The sequence below is a fragment of the Copadichromis virginalis genome, linkage group LG4 (genome assembly GCF_057382275.1).
Source record: "Copadichromis virginalis isolate Kocher_CV1m ecotype Utaka linkage group LG4, C_Virginalis_male_GT1.1, whole genome shotgun sequence".
Classification (NCBI taxonomy): domain Eukaryota; kingdom Metazoa; phylum Chordata; class Actinopteri; order Cichliformes; family Cichlidae; genus Copadichromis; species Copadichromis virginalis.
The window spans coordinates 32,982,515-33,005,212 of NC_140621.1; the positions used below are offsets into that span (position 1 = coordinate 32,982,515).

At 41.3% G+C, this 22,698-nt stretch overlaps 1 protein-coding gene across 1 annotated transcript; it reads right to left on the reverse strand.

Annotated features, from left to right (window-relative positions):
- Positions 1-105: 105 nt before the first annotated feature.
- LOC146711949 (myosin heavy chain, fast skeletal muscle-like) lies at positions 106-21,986 on the reverse strand. Its single transcript, XM_085455003.1, has 39 exons — positions 21,783-21,986; positions 19,549-19,692; positions 19,320-19,476; positions 19,169-19,196; positions 18,950-19,061; positions 18,768-18,860; positions 18,562-18,625; positions 18,166-18,264; positions 17,984-18,087; positions 17,765-17,903; positions 17,568-17,686; positions 15,359-15,508; positions 15,119-15,289; positions 14,727-15,036; positions 14,527-14,618; positions 13,908-13,995; positions 13,701-13,818; positions 13,483-13,606; positions 13,268-13,404; positions 12,934-13,189; positions 12,608-12,850; positions 11,619-11,795; positions 11,397-11,542; positions 11,231-11,321; positions 10,744-11,133; positions 6,963-7,089; positions 6,764-6,882; positions 6,483-6,679; positions 5,329-5,512; positions 5,083-5,248; positions 4,869-4,993; positions 4,474-4,782; positions 3,452-3,655; positions 3,245-3,370; positions 2,986-3,156; positions 1,918-2,022; positions 1,721-1,816; positions 1,500-1,634; positions 106-1,301 (listed from the first exon to the last, which is right to left on the reverse strand). The coding sequence occupies exons 1-39, from the start codon at positions 21,984-21,986 to the stop codon at positions 1,278-1,280; spliced, it is 5,844 nt and encodes a 1,947-aa protein (XP_085311129.1). The 3' UTR covers positions 106-1,277.
- Between the last annotated feature and the right edge of the window lie 712 nt (positions 21,987-22,698).

Consider the following 22,698-nt stretch of genomic DNA (forward strand, 5'->3'; position numbering starts at 1 on the left):
AGTGTCCATTAATACAAATGGCTATTGATGCATATGGAATAAAAACTGAGACCTTGTGATTGAATGAGTCGGAGCAAACATGAGACAAAGTAGGTTTGATTTTAAAATTGTTTAATGCTGCTCTAAAACTGAAGACAGACAAAAGGTAAGACCAGAGAAGAAGAAGAAAAAGAGGCTGTCACTGGGACAAAAAGGAAAGACTAGACGTGCTGGAAGTTCTGGATACTAAACATTTAGTTCTGCTAAAACGAGCTGCTTGGTGCAGATTAGCATCATGCTGCTGAAATTCTACAGGATGCTATTTGTGTCAAAATAACAAAAAGTCAAATTTAGTTCAATATTTCTATTTCTGTTCAGAATTTTACAGAAACATTTATTGCATGTTATCATTTGCCATCCTGAGAAGTTATAAAATAATTTGTATATAAATTAAATCATTGCACTCTGGTTCACTTTTCTCACCAAAAATGATGAAACTGAAAAGTGACCCAGGAGCAAAATCTTGATCACTGATAGAAAGGTGGGAAAATTGTAACCAAATGCTTCATAAATGCATCTTCCAGCCTCCATTCTGCACACTTTCAATATTAATAGTTACTTACATGCATTTCAAAGACAAGAGCAAATGTGCGCACATCCAAGCAAACTCTATTTATGTGCTAGACCAAAGAAACGATATGTTCCTACAAAACCGGGAAACATCTGCGGACTAGTTTTTAATTCTTGTTTCTGATCTGCAGCTACTGGCAGAGAAAAAAACGCTTTTGTGTAAATTTTTTAAGAATGAAATTGGTACATGGAGCAAAACAGCATCAACACCTTTCCCCCTTTTTTCTTTTATTTTGACACAAATTTATTATCCTAAATGTCTCTAAGTGGCATCTTATAAGCTTCAAATGTGTAAAGTTAGAAGTGTATAAGTGTTAGTGTTGATTTGTAATTACTGAAAGCATCTGCTGACCTTTAGAAAACAGGAGACCAGCGTCTTATATTTTCATGCCAGCAATTAAATGAAGTGATGTTGATGTTATATAATCAATCCCACAGGTGTCCCCTTCAATTAAAGTCATCAACTTTGGAGCTGTGGTTGTGTGAGAAGTTATAAGTGTTAAATAAGCCGCTTAATTACTCTGAGACATAAATACTTTAAGCTAAAGCATCTAGAGAATTTATGCCACTCGTTAAGCCGTGTTTATTTTAATAGGTGTTAACATGCTATGGTATTAATGTGAGAATCGATGAACTTTTATATATCTGCACTGGTGAAGTGCACTCTGTTACTCGCCCTGTCCCTCCTGGGCCTGGAAAACAAGCAAATTGATGCAAAAAACAATACATTTTTTAACCATTTATAAGAAAACACAAAGCTGTTACTTTCCAGAGTGCTTGCTTCTGTCATATTTCTGCCCTAAACCTAACATGGTGGGGAGTGTATGCCTGTTATTCTTTCAGAGGAACAGCTAAACACTCGTAGCTACAGTCTACATCGAATGCAGTACCTTCGAGCCTATTTCACGGCTCTTGGCTCTCATCTTGTTGGCCAGAGATTCGGCCATGTCAGCTCTCTCCTCGGCCTCCTCCAGCTCATGCTGAACCTTCCTGAATCTGGCCATGTGCACATTGGCCTGCTCCTCCTGGGGAACAATTGTTTTCAGTGTGATGGCGCTCTGACACTTCACTGTATCTCTGAATATATTTGTGCCGACAGTGATTCACTCACAGCTTCTTCAGCTTGTCGCTTGTAGGTTTTCATCTTGCTCTGGAGTTTGTCCACCAAATCCTGCAGCCGAATGTTGTTTTTCTTGTCTTCCTCGGACTGAAAACACAAGATGAACATCTCTTACAAACAGGAGAGACAAGAAAAGACAAATATCCATTCTCATTTTCTTAACTGCTAAAAACACCAGCTAATTTTACCTGATAGGTTAACTCTTTGATTTTCCTCTCATATTTTCGGACTCCTTTGATGGCCTCAGTGGAACGTTTTTGCTCGGCTTCAAGCTCGTTCTCCAGCTCGCGGACCTGGAGACGTGAGGAAGTAGATTTTAATGTTACAGTGAGCTTTCAGTTTTCTGTAGGGCTTTGATTTAACTGAAAATGTGTAAAAATGTTTGCAACCAACTTTAACAGCACACTTTTCATGCTCAGTACACTCATGTGAAAACAAAAGTGTATCCTTTTTAAAGTCGGAGGTTTTCCATGTCAGGACATAAAAAATGTAAATGAATTAAATACAACCTCAGATGCACAGCAGCACGTGAAATATTACACCGTGTCGTAACTAATGAAAGCAAAGACGCAACGATTCACATGATTCAGCAGCTGTTTGACTCTCCTTCAGCAGCAACAACTTGGTCAGTCCCTCAATTTGCTGTGGAGGAATTTTAGCCCACTCTTCTTTAAAATGTTGCTTCAGTTCATTGAATTTTACAGCACTGGTTCATGCACCGCTGTCTGAAGGTCCCATCACAGCAACTCGGTCAGGTTTAGGTCTGAACTGGGTCATTGCACCACTTTGATTCTTCAGCTGTTCTGTTGGAGATTTGCTGCTGCTGTACTTGGACCATTGCCCTGTTTCATTAGGACAATGAACTCCTCTTTGTACCAATGTGTTGACTCTAGAACACTTTGGTATAAAGAGGAGTTCATGATCACCTCAATGACTGCAAGGTGCCCAAATCAACAGCCTTCCACTCCCGTGCTAAAAGCTGCTATGGGGTGTTTGGTTTTGTGCACTATGGTCAAACGTCTCCATTTTAGTCTCACCGGTCCAAAGGACATTGTTCCCGAAGTCTTCTAGTTTGTTCAGCTGCACGTTTGCAAACCTAAACCACGCTGCCCTGCTCTTTTTAGACAGATGAGGGTTTCTCGTGGGAACCCTTCCAGACAAATACAGTCACAAACATTTAGCATGCTAACTGATGCCCATAGAGTCTGCAACGAAGCTCGTGGATTGTTAAAATGTAATTTCATAGCCATACACACCCTAGCCTCCAATTTCTGAAGCTGCTTCTTTCCACCCTTCATGGCCAAGTTTTCAGCCTCATCCAATCGGTGCTGAAGGTCTTTCACCGTCACCTCCAGGTTCTTCTTCATCCTCTCCAGGTGAGCGCTGGTGTCCTGCTCTTTTTTCAGCTCTTCCGCCATCATGGCAGCCTAGAGACACCGAACCATGAGCACATCACATCTTTATGATAATCAAACGTGTGATAACTCAAATAAAAGCCCTGTAAGAGCGTCATACATCAGTAATGGCTTTCTTAGCCTTCTCCTCGGCATTCCTGGCCTCTTGAACGGCTTCTTCTATTTCACAGTGAAGCTGAGTTACATCCGCCTCAAGCTTCTTCTTGGTGTTTAGAAGGCTTGTGTTCTGGAAAAGATAATTAAAAAAAGACTGTGACCTGTAAATCCCGCAGGTCAGAATGGGTTGTTGAACAGGTGAGCAGCCTACCTGAGAATGCAGAAGTCCCGCGCGCTCGCTGGCATCGATCAGTTCCTGTTCAGCCACTTTTCGACTGCGCTCCGTCTGCTCCACAGCAGCTCGAAGCTCTTCGATCTCGGCCTGCATCAAGGCCGTTCTGCGCTCCATCATGGCTACTTGTTCCTTCATATCTTCCTGTCCTCTCACAGATTCATCCAGGTGGATTTGGGCATCCTGGAAATGCATTCAGGTGAGCGTCCAGTTAATTTGTCTTTGCCCACCTGAGAGATCTCACTGACCAACACTTGTCTAACTTGAGCATCAGGTCACAATTTACAGTGTATGGAACAGCTTGGTCATCAGCTTGGTTATAACTTAAGCTAATTTAGCTTCCTATTCGTATGAGGCAGGTTCCTATGTGAACTAAACTGATATTCAGGTTCGGTAACATAAACATTTAGTGGCAGCAGTCTTCCAGCTGGGTGTCTTTAAATCAAAAAAGCGATAACCAAAGGAGCTCGAGTGAAACATGTTAACATTTGTATTTCATGTTAATCCGAGAAAGAATTATTTTGGGCTTTTGTCACTTTTATTAGGTTTTGTTTGTATTAAAAGGTGACAGAGAGAGAGGGTCTCGAATCGAATCTGGGTTTCTTCATTTGGCCTGCTTCACTGTTGAGCTAAAATTGTGCCCTGGTCTAATTTTTGGCTCTTCAAGCTTCAGCCACACAGGCCTAGAGACCCGTCGGCAACCTTCTGGAAACCTCCGGTTGCTAGGGAGAAATGTTCATTCTCAGACTGGTGAGTGGCTGCTTGAGGTGAAACTGGTTGCTAAGAGGATGCTGCAGCAAAAATGTCTGATTGCTGCGGCTGCCTGCAGTTTGCATGGAACTTATATGCAAAGACTCTTGTTACTCCACTCTTATCTTCCAAACCTGTCTCTATTTTGCTTTTGCAAACACGCTTTCAGTATTTCAGCCAGTTCTTAAAGTTTTGCATGAAAAAAAAACCCCTTTCGTGAATGTTATAAAAGTATTAATGTGTGGTTGTACCTTGAGTTGCCCCTGAATGTTCCTCAGGTGTTTCTGAGCCTCGGCTGCCTGCCTGTTAGCATGGTTCAGCTGGATCTCCATCTCGTTCAGGTCTCCCTCCATCTTCTTCTTCACCCTCAGAGCGTCGTTCCTGCTGCGGACCTCGGCGTCCAGAGTGGCCTGCATGGACTCCAACACTCTCTGATGGTTCCTCTTCATCTGGTCGATCTCCTCGTCTTTCTCCGCTGATTTCCGGTCGACTTCAGCCTTCATCTGGTTCAGCTCCATCTGTGCATGCAGGATCTTCGACTCCTCCTGCTCCAGGGAAGCCTTAAAAACATTTCGGTTGCGTTTCACACTGTAATGGTAAGAATGCAGTATTTTTCTGATTTTCCTCACTTCCTTTTGAGTTATACCTCAGCTTCTTCCAGCGCAGCCTGCATGTCATATTTCTCCGTTTCCACCTGCTTCTTGAATTTGTCGAGCTCGTGAATCGTCTTTCCGCTCTCCCCAAGTTGTTCTGTTAAGTCTGAGATCTCCTCTATGTGTTGGAAAATCAGAATTGCAAGAAATTTCCAAAAAACTCTTTTAAAGTTGTTGATCCACACAAAACATTCTGATCTGACTCACGCTGCAGGTTTTTATTCTCCCTCTTCACCGTCTCCAGATGATCCAAAGCTTCCTCATATGAGTTCTTCAGTTTGAAGAGCTCGGTGCTCAGAGATCGACTCTCTTTCTGAGTTCCCTCGAGCTCAGCCTGAGACTCCTCGTACTTCTGCTTCCACTCAGCCAGAATCTGAGCTCAGGGAGACATTCGCTGGTCAGAATTAATGCTGTAATATGTGTGTGATAATTAATATAATAAATACATAATACCTTGTCAAAGTTTCTCTGCTTCTTGTCTAGTGTAGCAGCTAAGCTGTTGGATCGTTCCACATCCACCATCAGGTCCTCCATTTCATTCTGAAGCCGTTGTTTAGTTTTCTCCAGAGAGGCGCACTTTGAGTTCACCGCCTCGATTTGTTCTTCAGCCTCTTGCAGACGCTGGGCAAGCTTTTTCCTGTCAGAAGTAAAACCGCTTGTTTCAAATCAAAAAGTCTTAGTGTTTCTTTTGTGTGTTGTGTTGTGTTTTAGGACACATTTTTTTCAGCCTTTATTTAACAAGGAAGCAAACTACTGGAGATTATGAATGTCATCTGTGAGAGGGCCCTAGATATCACAAGGTTAGGCAGCATTAACTAAGAAATCAAAGCTCCCAGAGAAACTCCGGGTTCAAATCCAGGACCCTCCTCTGTGAAGATAAAGATGGCGAGAGGCCATCCAGCCATGAGCACGGTATAATTCTTCCTCAGCACTTTCAACACCTCCATACTTTTGTCTCATGTAGACTAGACTCACTAACTTTACTGCAACCAATCAAATATTAGCAGCTGTTCCAAAATGCTGCAGCCCAGACTTTACCTTAAAGCTCCAGTTTTAGTCTCACTCACTTCTCACCTTTGTATTAAAATAGGTTTTCTTCTTTTTCTTTTTTTAACTATTTTTTAATCTTCCTAATCCTTTACCTCAAGTGAAGGAGCGACGTCAAATATTAATCCTAGCCTCATATTTCTACAGGAATTGGCCCATCGGCTTGGTGAGGATAATGGAAGGTTTTATGGGGTCATGTATGATTTTTTAACATTTTGATTTTATTGTAATTTTCCATTTCTAATTGTAATAATTTACAGTGAAACACATCTAACAGGTCTTTCAGCCTTTTCCCTGAAAAATGATTGAAAACCACAATTAATCACATGAGAACATTTTAGAAAACCTGTCATGGATGGAGGAAACGTTACAGTTTTTTCCTTTCTTGTTAATGATGATGTGGAAAATTAAGTGTTGTGCTTTGTTGGAAACAAAAATAAATTATGAATACCGTAGTAATGTGCATTTACTTGTTTACTCATTATTATATCAAAGTGCTTAAAACTGAGCGATATTTAGTCAAAGCCTGATGCACTGATCCGTTCTCGTTGTTTAATTACTTTGCCTCCTCGAGCTCTTCGGTGCGTTGGATGGCATCAGTCTCATATTTGTTCCTCCAGAGGGCCACCTCCGAGTTTGCCTTAGACAAACAGCGCTGCAGCTCGGCTTTGGCCTCCTGCTCCTCCTCGTACTGCTCCCGAAGGAGATCGCAGTCGTGACGAGCTGACTGCAGACTGTGAGCCAGGGCGTTTTTTGCCTGCAGAGGAACACATCAATATGAAACACCGTGCGTGAAAAGAGTAAAGTAAACCAGCTGTTTGCAGGTGTGGGCGCTGATTACCTTCATTTCCTCCTCTATCATTCGTTTCAACTCATCAATCTGTGTTGTGAATCCCTGTTTGCCTCTTGTCAGTTGGGAGATGAGACTTTCTCTCTCTTCCATTTGTCGGGATAATTCGGCTACAGCAGCCAAAGGAGAGAAGAACACTTTTTAATTAAGGCTCTGTCATTTTATCGACTCCAATAAAAGGAGGAATTACCGTTCTCAGTCTGAAAGCGGGCTCTCTGATTGCTAAGGTCAGAGATTTGCCGCATGTTTTCATCGTTTTTAGTTTTCAGCTCCATGAGTTGATCTTCGAGTGAGCGACACATCTTCTCCAGGTTGACCTGTGAGAATATAAATGAACACAAATGAGATATTCAAGCTGTTAAAACTGTTCCTCTTGTCACACTAAAACTAATTAAGATGGACTTATAGTATGCTTTATTATTTTCTTCTTATATATTCTTAAAAGCACAGTTTTAACTCAAGGTCAGGCTTCAGGGTGCCCTAAATGTTCTGTTTCAGGGAGGTTTTTTCTACTTTTCTTCTCTATCCGGTCGTTAAGTCTGACGTCACTAGCCGTGTCTGGGCCTAAACTCCGCTGCAGGTCCATATATGGTCCATATATATATATATATATATTTTTTTTTTACTATTTAATTTGTAAAAATGTGTATACACACACACACGTAGGAAAATATTTAGTATACACATCCAGAAATGCATACACTATTATATATTGTACATATATTTATTAGTTTCAGGTTGGCCATTCTGGTATTTTGCTCGTTTGTGTTGTTGTGTTTGCACATCTCTGTTGCTTGTGGGGCTCGCACACAAGAATTTCACTCGCATGTGCTGTGCCAGTGTGCCTGCACATGTGATGTGACAATAAAAGTGATTTGATTTGATATATCAAACGATCACTATGGCATTACTGAGAGTTGAAAAACTGTCTAAAGTCTTTCATCTTTAATAAAATGATCAGCGTTCTGCTCTACCAGGTGTAACAATTGAGTTTAACATCCAGGAATCCATGAAAACGGAATTTATGACATTTAACGGAGTTAGAAGTTAGCAGGGAGTTAGCTCGCTAGCTTCTATCTAAATACAATATAGCATGTCCTGACTGCGGGGTTTTGGAAACAAATTCAAACGTACAGCTCTGTTATCACTTCCAACATAAATAAAGACAGAAAACTAAACAGCAGTGACGTTTGTAGGGTTACTAAAGTTTGGCTAGCTGGTATATAATGATGTGCTACGTGACCGCTAGCGACACAGCTATGTTAGCATAATATAAACAAGCTAACTTTTTTTCTCACTCGATAAAAGTTAACGTGAGTGTTCTCGGTGGTCAGGAACTAGGGTTGCCAACCGTCCCTTAAAAAACGGAATCGTCCCGTATTTCGAAACAAAAGTACACGTCCCGTATTGAGCTAATAAGGGACGCACTTTGTCCCGTAATCCAGTGAGAATCAAAAGTAGTCTATAACTTTTAATGGAATTAACGCTTTGTTTGAAAACACAATTCCCAGCCCCTCTCCTGCTTTGTGACCAATGAGCTGACAGCACACTTATGACAATTCGAGTATGACAATTCAGATTACCGCTCATCTCATTGGTCGAGGAAAGGTCGCTTACGGAGAAAATACCGGAAGACAACAGATGACCACAACAAGAAGCATGGCCAACAGGGAAACAAACGCCGACACTGCGGTGCAAGTCTCGGACGACAGTACACCTAAAGCTGGGCAGACACTGTGCGATTTTTTCAGTCACGTTATTCAGCTCCTGCTCAAACTGCACGATTGACTCGCAGGGGTTAGAAGTTGGTAGGTCACGATGCAGGTCTCACACTATACCGCCCGATGCTCTGATGCGACCTGAGTGCTCACACTGTGCCAACATAACATGAAGGTTATAACAGAAAATCTGTCGCTCGCTCTCTCTGTCTTTCACTCACACAGACACGCCACCATCAACTTTGCTAAATTGCTAATGAAAAACATTGATCAGGCAGCTGTGATTGAGCAGCAATGTAAATCCAACTATTTTCACGGTTGTTGTGGTCGTGATCATTTTGTGAGGCCACATCGAAAAGGCTCGGATGAGCTTTCCAAAGTTCTACAAGTTGTGCCTCCATCGCTTGTGTCCAGATCACACGCCGCACAGCCGAGCTGCTCCATCTTTTTCACCGACGTTTACCTGTTTGCGCGTGAGCAGTGTGAGCGGCTCACGAGCGATTGATGATCGGGAGCTGCTCGAGGTGTTAATCGCTTCTCGTTACCCCACGTATACTACACGACGCACGATGAAGGCCAAAATCGGGCCGATCACCAAATCGGTCGCACGACTCATAAATCGTCTCAAAATGGGCCAAAAATCGCACAGTGTAAGCCCAGCATTAGAGCAGCAATGTTTGTTCGCCCAGAGAAAGAAAAAAAGGCTGCGAAAGATAAGATAAGATAAGATAACCTTTATTAGTCCCACACGTGGGAAATTTGTTTTGTCACAGCAGGAAGTGGACAGTGCAAAAGTTATGACGCAAAAATTAGAATACAATAAGAATAAATACAGGGAGGAATGGGAAAAGGAAACCACTGGGCTGGGAACTTGCACGATAACACCTATAAAGCGCACTGCACTGTGTGCCGGCGCACTTTTTCCATAGGCATGCTTCTAGTGGTGGGCACATGAAGAACATGAGGGGCGTGAAAGCTCGGGGAACCCTTAACCATTTTTTTGTCCACCAGGCCACGGCAGAAGCAGATATGGTATGTAAACACTGGTTTATTTTTTAAACCCTCTGGTTAAGGTTAATATGGGCATGTGCAGTGAATATCAGCGCTATGTGGCCAGAAGTGTGATAATATAATTTATTTTGTGTAATAAACAACTGCAAGGATAGATGATTACAACAAATAGATCACTAATACATAAAAGTAATACATAGATTAATAATGATGATGAGTTATGATGCGTAATCATGGGAACAAGCGGGTTTACAAACAGGAGCAGCTGATTAGCATTAGAAAAGCTGAAATAATACCTCAACTGAAGCCAATTGTACTAAATGCACTATATGTGCACTGTTACAAGAATATTTTTGTTGTATTGCTTTCTATTAATTTATATAATTTTAAGTTAAGCAGGGCAGAGTTCTTTTAAAGAAAGATTTACTTATATTCTCAAAAGTTAAGCATGACAGGCTTCTGTTTAAGAAAGAGACCTGTTTTACTGTGTTAATGTTGTCATTTTGAGCTAAAAATAAATGGCTAAATGATCATTTGTTTCCCATATGGTCATATCACAAAGAATATGCATCTGCTTAAATCAAATTCAAGTCAAATGGTTAAAAAAATAATTTCACACACAAAAAAAAGAGCTACCACACTGGGAAGGGTGAAGACAACTGGGTTGCCCGGCCCTGGCCACGAGGTGTCCCTTATTTATTTTTCAGGGAGTTGGCAACCCTATCAGGAACAAATGTAATCGCATGGCAGGATGCTGTAAAAGGACCAAACTTCAGCCAGGAGAACAACTGAGATAATCCATCCACAATACGAGGTTAGTCATTCATATACTGCTGCATGGGCTGGGCTGCAGTTACATCCTAAGGTTTTAAAAACTGAGCTTAAATAAATGATTAGCGGTAATAAAAGCAGAGGGAGGTCAACAGTGATCACTGACTGTTTTAGGAGCTTTTTGAGATTAAATAGAAGAAAATACATAACATTAAACATGTTAACAACACAAAAGCCATATTAAACACAGACTACTTTAGGCCCGGAAGTAGGATTCGTCACATCATCACTTAACGACCGGATATGATGTTGACGAGACTGAATATACCTAACATGATATTCTCAGAAGCTCCACCCGCCTGCCATGATTGAAGCATAAGAATAAGGCGAATAAGCAAAATATCCTCAAAACTGTGGCTGAACTACTTGAGCAAAGCCTAAGGATGAAAAAGTGGAGTTCCGCAACATCACCTTTGCTTTTGCAACAGTTTCCATATTGCTGGCCAGATCATCAATCTCCATCTTCAGTTCACTCTTCTCCTTCTCCAGCTTCTGCTTGATTCGTTGGAGGTTGTCGATCTGCTCACCCAGCTCAGCCATGCTGTCTGCCTGCTTTTTGCGTAAAGCCGCCGTCGTGGCCTCATGGTGCAGCGTGGACTCCTCCAGGTCGCGCCGCAGTTTGAGGAACTCAGCCTCGTGCTTCTTGTTCATCTCGATCTGGGCGGCGGTAGCTCCTCCGGCCTCCTCCAGCCTCTCGCTGATCTCATCGAGCTCCCTGGCGAGGTCAGACCTCTGCTTCTCGATCTTGGCTCGGACCGCCCGCTCGGCCTCAACTTCTTCCTCCAATTCTTCAATGCGAGCCTGAAAGCAGAAAAACACAACACACGATATCACCGAGACTTAAACAGGTCATTTCTAACAGTGTTATTAATTTATGGTCTAACTCTGAACTTCATACATGGAGCTCCTTGATTTTCTTCTGGAGCTGGTTGTTTATAGCTTGCTCGTCCGAAATTTTGCTGAGCAGCTGGCTGTTTTCAAATTCCTTTCTGTGAAGATAAGAAGATATGAAGTATTTAATCAGTTCATTTCCACTTGAACACAAAACCACTGCAAAAGCTTACTTCTTAATTTTCTCCTCAGCTTGTTGTTTGTCATTTTCCAGGTCCATGAGGGATTCCTGCGTCAGCTTCAGATCCCCCTCGAGCTTCCGTTTAGCTCTTTCCAGGTCCATGCGGATCTTCTTTTCTTGCTCCAGTGAACCTTCAAGCTTTACAAGCAAATCGCACAAAGTTAATTGAGATATTTAGCGACACCAGGGTCTGAAAGTAGTCACACCAGCTCACGTCATCCACTTGCTGCTCCAGCTTAGACTTGGCTTTGGTCAGAGTGTTGACTTTGTCCTCCTCTGCTTGAAGGTCATCCAGTGTTTGCTGATGAGCCTCTTGGAGAGCTTTCTTCTCCTTGTTGAGTTTGGTCATGTTTTCATCCTGACCAGCCAGCTCCTCCATCAGGTTTTTAACCTGCAATAGGTCATAGGTCACCGCTATGAACATCAGAGTACAAACAGAAAATAATCCTAGAGCACACAATGAGTGAGTCCTCCTAGACTGAAACAGTAGATGGATTTTTGTCACATGACTTTGTTAATAGAGCACTAATAGAGGGTGAAGGACGGGCATTAACTTCTTGGTCTAAAACACTGCATACATTTAAATGGCCACCAGGGGGCGATATCTGTGAAACTACACTTCAGCTCTGTACTTTCCTGATGACTTCCTGTGTTCAGTCTTGCACTTTGAGTTATATTGAATAAAAGTCAAATATATAACATTTGTCGCAGCGGTCCTTTGATGAATAAAGGTAAATATGTCTCACTAAACTAAAGTAATGTCTCTGTTCCCATTTTGCCGCTTTGGACTGAATCCGGGCTTCAGATTAGATCTAAGATGTTCACGAGGTTGTGAGACTTGCTGGTAGAAGATCTTGGGACCTAAAAAGCAGCTGTAAACATGCGAACATTATCATTTAGCTCTTAGCAATCGTGGTGTCTAAGTGCATAGAGCTGCGACAAGGCAGCCCCTTGTTGTTTTTGGTAATCTTGATCTATATAAAAGCAGAAAAGGCAAGGTGAAAAGCATTTTACTGATACCACTCATGTATTTGTGCAGATTGTGCAAAATAAATCCACCAACTTGATGGTTTCTACATGAACTGCCATTAAGTTTGATCAGGTTGATCGACATCAACAATGACAACGCTTCATGTAGAACAATTCACAGAAGATTTTTCCTCCCTATCACCAAAACTAAAACGTCCATTAAAAATCACAAACCTTGTTTTCGGTAGCATGTTTCTCCTTCTCAACTTTAGCCAGCGTGAGCTCCAGGTCATCGATGTCTTTTTTAAGCTCAGAAGATTCGTCTTCGAGCTTCCGCTTCTTGGCGGTCAACTCTGCGTTCATCTCCTCTTCGTCCTCCAGCCTCTCCGACACCTCTTTGAGTTTGGCCTCCAGTTGAATTTTGCTTTTGATCAAACCTTCGCATCTCTCCTCTGCATCACAAAGATTTTCAGAGTCCTGAGAAAATGAAATGATATACCAGCATTAAAAACGAGTGCGTGAACTCTGATTTGACTGACTGGATGTTATTTGACACTTACAGCTTGTACTTGCAGGAGGAGGTTATTTTTCTCCTGCAACAGAGAAACCATTTTCTCTTCGAGCTCCTTTCTCTTGGCCTCTGACTTTGCCAGATCGTCTTTACACTTGATGAAGTCTTCTTTCATTGTTGCCATCTCCTTTTCAGTTGCTGCGCTTTTTAGAAGTGGCTTTATTTTAAAGAACAGCTTCATCCATGGCCAGTGTTTGACATTCATGAACGAGCGCAGGTTATACTGGAGAATCCAGATGCAGTCTCTGAAAAACATACAGTTTTTATTCCCTGCAGTGGTTGTTTTTTAGGATTACTGAGGAGTATTTGTAATGATGGGCCACCTTTGTGCTATTAAATTGTTGAATTCTTTTCTCATCAGATAGCCACGACACAGAGCTTGAGTCTGGGTCACAAGAGAGGCCAGCTTTTCATCTCGCAGCTCCTCTAGAGTGCCGAGTAAGCCAGCTTTAAAGAATACCTGCAAACATTATGGAGTATGAACAGATCAGTTTGTACCTAAAAGCTTTTAGAACTTCACAGCACTCTGGACAAATACCTTTGTGGTACCAAACCGGTACTGTGTGTGGTCAATGTCAATCGAACCAAGAAGCTTCTCAGAAGCCTTCTTTCCATCGATGAACTGTCCCTCTGGGATGGCACTGGCATTCAGGATTCTGTATCTGTTGGATGTGGATAAATGGGAGCAATCATAAACACTAATGATTTAGTTAAATGCTCATTATTAGCTGTTTTTGAATTGTAATCAGTGCCAACCGCTGCTTAAAATCGGCATAAAGGATCCTGCTGGGGAATCCTTTCCTGCAGATCCTGATGCCCTCCAGCACACCGTTACAGCGCAGCTGGTGAATGACCAAGTGGTTGTCCATTACACCTGCAGTGAAGTTGACACAACAGATTATAATAATCAGGTAATAATTTGCATTATTTTTGTCTTAAATAAGTGTTTTCTTTCATGTGTACCTGGTTTTTTAATCTCATTTGGAATCAAGCATCTGACAAAGTGAGGATGTGTGCTCCTCAAGTTGGTCATTAGCTTTCCGAGATTTTCCTGCAGAAGAACAATTACCAGATCTCTGAGGTTATCACACATTTAGAATAAAGGTGCAAATAATCCAAAATCAGTTCAGTTCAGCATTCACACCAGGCACACATAATTTGGAAAATGAGACTATCAAAAGGAATCGCGGACTCATCCTCTTGGGAAATGAGGTCAAATTTAAAGGTCCTTGACATCCAAAAAGAGACTCTATAAAACTTGTCAAAAAGCCAACATTTGTCAAGTGGAGTGATGTCAGCGACCTGACCTGAACATGAATCTTTTTGAGCAGATTTGATCAATGAGCAGTTTTTATGTTTTGGTTTTACTGAAAACAAGAGTTAGGGATATCCCATCCATTAGACCAACAACTTAAAAAACAACAACACGAGGACGAGGAGGCTTTGCCACGATTATGGACACAAATTTCTCTAAGACCAACCCAACAAGTCATTAGTATTCAATTTGTGTTGCTTACTGGAGGATCACCACCCCTAAAAATCAAAACAGTGAAAGTTAACTTTCCACAGATCACTTCTGTACCCTGAAAACAGCAGACACTGTCTGAAATGAGCCTCCCTTCTTCTTTCCTCCCTTCTTTCCACCTTTGCCTCCTCCAGCATCACCACCTGATTCTGCAAAGAAGGAACAGAAATATTAGTTTGCATGTCTAAGGTTTGAAGTTCCCACTGATTTTCAGATTCAGGAAGTTTATTTCTGTGTGTGAAGCAGATATAATGTACCTGCTTCTGCACTGGAAAAAGAGGCATACAAGTACGACAACAGTTTCATTGATGACTTCTGGTACAGCTGCACCACCGACTCGTTCAGTGGGTCTTTGTTCTTCTCCAACCAGCCGCTAATGTTGTAATCCACGCTGCCGGCATAGTGCACCAAGGAAAAGTGCGCCTCAGGTTTGCCTTTGACAACCTTTGGTTTCTGGAAAGCACTTGTTTTGCCAAGATGCTGGTCATAGAGTTTGTTCTTAAAAGAAGCATCTGAGGCCTTGGGGAACATGCACTCCTCTTCAAGAATAGAGAAGATGCCCATTGGCTGTTGAATACATAATGGAAACACATGAGATACGGTGTCCAAAATGAAATCTGATGCATTTATATCAGAATGTTTATCCCACCTTTTCAATGAGCTCAATGCAGGCTGCCAGGTCCATACCAAAGTCAATAAACTCCCAGTCGATCCCCTCCTTTTTGTATTCTTCTTGTTCCAGCACAAACATGTGATGGTTGAAATACTGTTGCAGCTTCTCGTTGGTGAAGTTAATGCAGAGCTGCTCCATGCTGTTGAACTACAACAAGAACCCAGAATTCAACAAATAGGAAAGAGAGTATATTTGACTGCGAGAGTCGAAACTTACATCAAATATCTCAAATCCAGCGATGTCCAACACACCGATGAAGAACTGCCTTGGCTGCTTTGTGTCCAACATCTCATTGATCCGAATGACCATCCATAAGAACATCTTCTCATAGACAGATTTGGCCAGAGCACTGACTGCATTGGCGACCTTTTTAGTGATACAAAGTAGGTGAGAAAATACTGTGTGGGAAAAACAAAAAATACAATTACAGATAGCTAAAGGCTGTAAAGGAAAGTATACCAAGGTAATCTGGGCTTCTTGCACTTTATCCAGTCTATAATAATGTTCAGGCTAGTGAGCCAGTTCATTAAGGGGACACTGACATCAGTGCAGGGTGATTTTGTACACTAAAAAAATGAAACATCACTATTGTTGGTTTTGAGGAATCCTCTTGTACTCCTAACTCATAATAAACCCACTAAATTAGTGTTAGTATTAATTTGACCCGACTCAATGAAAATCAGTTGAGTTAACCTGCAATAATACAATATTTCACTGAAATAACACAAATAACTTAAGTAAACCCAAACTGTTTCCTTAACACATTTGTGTGGAACCACTTTTTAAAGTAAATCCCCCCCAATTTTTTTGAGTGTAGTTTTTGCCAGATGATACATTTTTATTTGTCTGCTAATTACACAAGGACATAGTCCAAGAGCTGTAAGCTAGGTCACACTAGAGGAAACCAAATAGGTGGGCAACCTCCTGTTGACTAGGAAAAATCAGTAGTTGCCCAGTGACTGTATTGGTGAAGGTTTGGAAATGATTGACAAATTCATAAAAGCTGGCAAATGTTTCGATCAGTCTGAGTCAGCGTGCACCAATGAGTGCAACTCGTCTTCAATGTGTCTCTTAAAAGTAATATTGGACCAACTGACTGTATTATGGTTATATATGGTTATGCATCTGTCCTGCAGCAACTGTGTCACTGTGCATGGAAGAGTTTCTGTTTCAGGACTATGGTGTTCTGGCTTGACTATAAATAATAGTTTATGTGTATGTAGACAACAACAGATTTGATATTTTTGCACATTTATCATAGTTAATTATCAAATTACCATAAACAGCTTGCATTAAAATTACAAGCTGATATTCAATCACACACTGATTTGTCTTACTGCCATTTTAGATTCATTATACAAGGTTGCAATAATTTTGTGCAGCAGTCTCCAGCCACCGTTTAGCATAACTGTATGACTGGGGAGAACATTACACTAACATCACTTTATGACATTTTAATACATGGCAATGACATCATTGTGGCTGGACTTTAAAGGAATTGTTCATATGGTCTGAAAGAAGCTTATTTTGAGTTCCTTTATAAGGACTCAGTCTTTGACAGGTGCTGATTGACTTAAATGTCAGACTCGGAAAGCAGTTCTGCTCGAGCAAAGACCAATTAATGTTGTTTTTGATGGGGCTTTGAGACGTTTTACTTTAGTAAATTGGCATCCAACTGCAGTCCATCTCACCTGCGCTGCTCTTCTTTTCTTGCTATTTTGCATGTATATAGAAAGGTGCCCAAGCAAACAAATGCAGGAAGATTATGCCTACAAAAAAGCTGTATTCTGTCTAAGCCCTTGAATCCGCATTATGTATTTCTTACACAGAGAAATGTGAGTCCTTGACAGTCTAGTTAGTACAACTGTTGCAATCATTAGTTGCTATTTATCTTAGACTGGAAAATGTTATCAGTATTTTTAATTCCACCTGGGGGCCTAACAAGTGAGGCAGACAACTCTATCTGCCAAAACAAATGTAAAATCCAAAGAGATTTTATTAAGCTCTGAAGCTTATCCCTGATTCAGCAAAGTAGTGGAAATGAACTTCACAGGGATGATCAAACACCGAATCTCCCTGATTAGGTGGAATAATGGGAACCAGTGAACATGTTACCAGCACCTAACAGGATTCATCACATTAAAGTCCATTAGAAATCTTTGTACTGTGATCTTTGCATACTTTTCATTTTCTATTTTATTTTTGTCATTGTGTTTTATCTTGGAGTCCTTGGAGATGACAGTTCTTATGAAACATTCATGCCCTTCACACAGATCTGACTCTGATCACAGGATTTGTTTTCCAGCTGATGTGAGGAGGATAGCGACGACACTTCTCTTTGCATCATTCCCAACCCTCTGGTGCAGTAATTGAAACTATCAGTCCAAGCTATCACGCTTTAAGAGTCTTTATGCTGTTACTGTACCTGAGGGACTGTCTGACCTTTGGTGACATATTCATTCCCCACCTTCACTCTGGGGTAGCAGAGTCCTTTCAGCAGGTCGGCAGAGTTCAGCCCCATGAGGAAGGCGACTTTGTCTGCCACTGAGAGACAGAAGGACTTCTTTGACATAAAGACATTCATGGTGTGTTTATTGATAATGAAAAGGCAGAAGGACTCACCCTCAGTGCCATCGGGCTCGGCCTGCTCCTCACGCTGCTTCTGCTTGAACTTCATGTTCCTATAATGCATCACAGCGCCAGTCAGTTTGTAGATGGAGACTTTTTCTTCACTGCTGAAGCCCAGGATGTCAATGGCAGTCTGTGAAACATGACAAATAATGAGCTAAAGTTTAAATTTGTATGTCATTGCAAATGATTAGAACTGCAGAGCTGACTCACGTCCGTGGCCACCAGCTCTTCTATATCATTGATGCTGGCCACAGAAATCTGCCCCTGACTGATCATGGGGAAGTCATACGGGTTTGTTGTTATGAGGAGCATTTCTGAGGAGAAGCAGAACATTTCTTATAAAAATGTCTTAAAGTTAAATCATGCTTTAAGACCTAATATGCTCACATTACCTATAAGCTCTGGCTTGTGCCCGGTCAGTATCTGATAGAAGATGTGGTAGCTCCTCTCTTCAGACAACTGGAAAGTCACTCTGGACTTTTCCAGCAGATCTACATGGTTTTACAGGAAATAATTAACAATCCTGACCATCTAATACATGTTGTTTAGATAGCATGTATATATGTTTGCAACTCATTTAACTGTTCCTCAAATTAAATCTTTTTTTTTGTTTGTTTTTGCTTTGTTTTATTATATTTTGACTTCTTTAAACGACCTTAAGTCATTGTAAGCTTTTCATGTTTTTGTCTATTGTGTTACACACACTGAGATTGTATGTAATTAAATGTGCTATATAAATAAAATTGCCATTATATGAGGATGACTCAATTACGTAAAAGAAAACTTACAAGTTTCTATATCAGCAGAAGACAGTTTTCCTGTAGTTCCGAAGTGAATTCTGATAAATTTGCCCTGTAAAAACATAAAGTCTGTGAAAACCCTCAAAGAAAACATAATACAAATGTCATCCATTGGATTTATACCCACCAAAACCCACCAAACAATTAAATGACACATCTTTCACTATTCAGTTTTCGCTGATTTAAAAACGTACAAATCTTGAGGAGTTATCGTTCCTCACAGTCTTGGCATTCCCAAAGGCTTCCAGCAGGGGATTCGCTGAAATGATTTGATCTTCCAGCGTCCCCTGAAAAACAAGACCAGCACCATGTTTGGGATTTGGTATTAAATCCAGGCTTCGGATCATGAGCTGGATTCTTGTCTTACTATCAGTACCTGGATTTTTCCAGCAGAGTGATCCTTCTTGTCACCACCGGACACTGCGATTGTCGCAAAGTACTGGATGACACGCTTGGTGTTGACGGTCTTTCCTGCACCAGATTCTCCACTGTGAAGACAGAATAATACAATACTTGAAGTCGGTCAATAAAAGCACTTCATTTTGTAATGTTTTGGAATATGAGGCTCGTTTTTAGCTTCCATGCTCAGACTCACGTAATCAGGACAGACTGGTTCTCACGATCTGTTGGGGAGAACATAAATATAGTTGTACTTCAGTACAAATTTGTACAAAACAGCCATGTGAACTGCTGGTTTGTCTTTAATAATCTTCTAAAAGCTCACAGAAAGTCTTTCTCTTTCTCACCTGTAAGCATATTTTGATATGCATTATCAGAGACAGAGAAAATGTGTGGCGGGGCCTCCATGCGCTTTTTCCCCCTGTAGGCTGCCACCACCTGTGGGTCATAAACTGGCAGCCACTTGTAAGGGTTCACAGTGGCACAGAAGAGCCCAGAGTAGGTCTGCAGAGGAGAATATAAGTGGGACAAATCAGCGAGTCATATAGAGAGACGAGAATGTCGTTTATTACTTACATAAATCATCCACGCCGCATAACGATCTTTGAGGTTAAACAGCACAGAGGGCTCGTTGAGGTGCGTCATCATGGCCATGTCCTCGATCTTGTCGTACTTTGGAGGATTCATGGGAAGACAATCTTCGTCCTTAACTGTTACAATCTGTAAGAGTGGATGGAGAAGAGAAAAGGAAAGAGGAGTGATGAGATTCAGCACAATATAAAACTCAAAGAATCAGAAAAGCAAAATATTTTATTTTATTTTATTAGCTGCTACTGAGCTGGGCTTCGTTTGCTTCTGTTGTAGTTGTGTTTTGATTGTATGTGATTAAATCTGAAAAATAGCCAAGGTTATTCTTGTGCTATTAGTCTGTGAGGTTCATTATGTTCTAATTTTTAACAAATGATATCTCTCAGTGGGCACACGTGGCATAAACTACCTCTGCCTGGTGTGTTTATGCTCTGACACAGTGGAAAAACCACCCAAAGGAGACGGCTAAATCATTTGCTAAATGTGATTAAATTTGGTATCATGTGAGAAAAAACTTCAAAGAAAAAGATTCTCTTATAACCTGGAAGAGCAGAAGAGCATTTCTGCTTTAGGTTTATCATCTAAATGCGCATGTTTTCCTTTTCACTCTGAACAGGAGATTATTTCTTTAAATATCTGCAGCTGAGAAGTTTTGCAGAAGCACAAAATGAACTCGGAAGACCTCGTTTTGTGTTTGCAAAGACAACAAAGGACAGTTCAAACTAAAATGTCAGCAGAGGAAATCAGACGGCGATGGTTGCAGAAAGATGAAAACATTTTTAAAGAAGATCTAACAAAACTGAAACTTTTTTCTATCTGCTTTGTATCCAGAAGGACACAGCATAAAAATCAGCAAACATTAAGGAACCTTCACTGTTTTTTAAAAAAGATTATGACACTATTTTGGGGAAAATGCTCATAGACAAAATGTTACACAGTGGATAAGACAAATAATTTCAAACTCTCCTCTAAAAAATGACATTTTTTTAGCTTTACGTATATGTATGTTTATGTAGTAGATGTATACATATTGCCACATTTGGATTTACGTGTTGCTGGTTTCTTCATCTTTGACCTTAACCTTTTTCAGAATTGGACTAAGTGGTACTGACCTTTGGGAACCTCCTCACTCCAACCCTTTCGCTACCCTCACCCCTCCATCTTTGTTCTATCTCAAGAAGTTTTGACCTTTCTTTACTATTGTCTCCCTCCTTCCCCTGCAGGAGTGATGGAGGGAGATGAGGATGCGTGATACACTGAATGCATTACCAACCTCTATCCGTGCAACCTTTTCTCTCCTCTGTTATTTCTTTTCCTTCTTCTCGCTTTCTCTCTACTCTAACTGCTTTGGTGGAGCATCACATGGTGCAGAAGGCTTGAAAAGTGTCATGCATGCTGGCCGTGCATTGACTTTGTCTTTGTGCTCCAAAACAAATTGTCTGACGGACTGTTGGGAGGGTCATTGACATAACTTCAGTGACCCTTCCTGAGACAGGAAGAGACTGAACAGGCTGATCTGGAGGGCCAGCTCTGTTCTAGGATGCCCTCTGGACCCAGTGGAGGTGGTGAGTGACAGGAGAATGGTGGCTACGCTGTCATCCCCGTTGGACAACATCTCCCACCCCATGCAGGAGACTCTGACAGCACTGAGCAGCTCCTTTAGTGGCAGCTGCAGCAACCACAATGTGGGACGGAGAGATTTTGGAGGTCTTTCCTTCTAACTTCTGTCAGACGCCACAATAAAGACTTTGCAGATGACCACACATGAGCACAGACACACACACACACACATCCAATACACCATGGTAGCCATCGCCTAGTCTCGCTGATGTGCAATATTACCGAGTGCAATTTTTCTGATACAACATAGTATTTTATTCTGTTTTGTGCAGTATGTTATTCTATTTTATCTCATTCTATTCTATAGATTCTTAATTTTTGCTGCTCTTAACTTTGTACTCTCCACTTTCTGCCGTGACCAAAAAATTTCCCACAAGTGGAACTAATAAAGGTTTATCTTATCTTAAAACCCTAACCCTGGCCCTGGACAACCAGACTATGTCATTTCTCTTCTTACTCAGTTGTTCTCCAAAGTCTTGGCAATCAGGAAACAAGGAAAACAGTATTTATAGCTGACACACAAAGACTAATTTTGGCCTTTTCCTTCATGGATTAAGGTTAGAGTTGCCACCTACGACGACGCCGCGTGCACAAATATTCACCTCATCAGCTTCGGTCTTCACGGTGACTTGGCCACCTTCTCTGCTCTGGACGACACCTTTGATGTACAGCTCCTTGGGTTCGGGCACGAAGCAGGCTGTTCTGGCATCAAACGGACGGTTCTGAGCCTCAATTCGCTCTTTCTCAGGTTTCCGGAGATAGATAGCTGCCGGCCCATACTGGGCCATCTCAGCATCGGTGCTCATGATGATATCTGAATTTTTAAAAGAAAAAAGGAACGTCAGGAAATTAAAAATAGTTTGCGAGAGAATGACTGTATTTTCTCACCCACCAGGTATCTAGACCCAGTTCAGTTAAAAATGACAGGGCAACAAGTGATTAAAAAAACAAATGCAGTCCTGAGTCAGCACTGTTGACAGGGACCAGAAGAGTAGATGGATGGTTCCAGCAGGAGGTTGAAACTCCTTTTATCGAGATGCTGCTGAAGCAAACCGGATGCTCCAAACTTGGCAATGTCACTCTGTCCAAATGTCAATCTCTCTGCATTATCGATCTCTGCTTGACACTTAAATATGGCACAGGATCTCGCTGTGGTAATAAGAACATGTCAGCAGCAGCAGGTGATGATCCTCAAGAACTATTTTTACATGCCTTCCATACTGTCGAGACCTGTCTCGGCTCCATCTGCAGGACGCGCGTCACATTTAACGCATGATGAATCTCTTAATCGGGCTATTCAGCATGACAGCTTTGATTTGGAGTGGGAGAATTTGTCATTGTATTTATTAATGGGCATAAACCGGACATAAACATTGTCTGCATGATGTATTGTGACTTTCACGTTCATACTGGACTCAACAACCAGCTGCTCATTCACCTCCAAAGCACCTTGTTTGGATTAACTGGCTTAAAGTCAAGAGAGATTAAAGAACACTGTTATTTCTCCTTTTATCATAT

Excerpts from the sequence above, each read along its gene's own strand:
- LOC146711949 (XM_085455003.1), bottom strand. The coding sequence starts at position 21,986 with ATGAGCACCGATGCTGAGATGGCCCAGTATGGGCCGGCAGCTATCTAT. Across the intron at positions 4,783-4,868 it reads CTGCGCTGGAAGAAGCTGAG|GCTTCCCTGGAGCAGGAGGA; the intron begins GTATAACTCAAA and ends AATGTTTTTAAG. Across the intron at positions 1,817-1,917 it reads TCAAAGAGTTAACCTATCAG|TCCGAGGAAGACAAGAAAAA; the intron begins GTAAAATTAGCT and ends TTGTGTTTTCAG.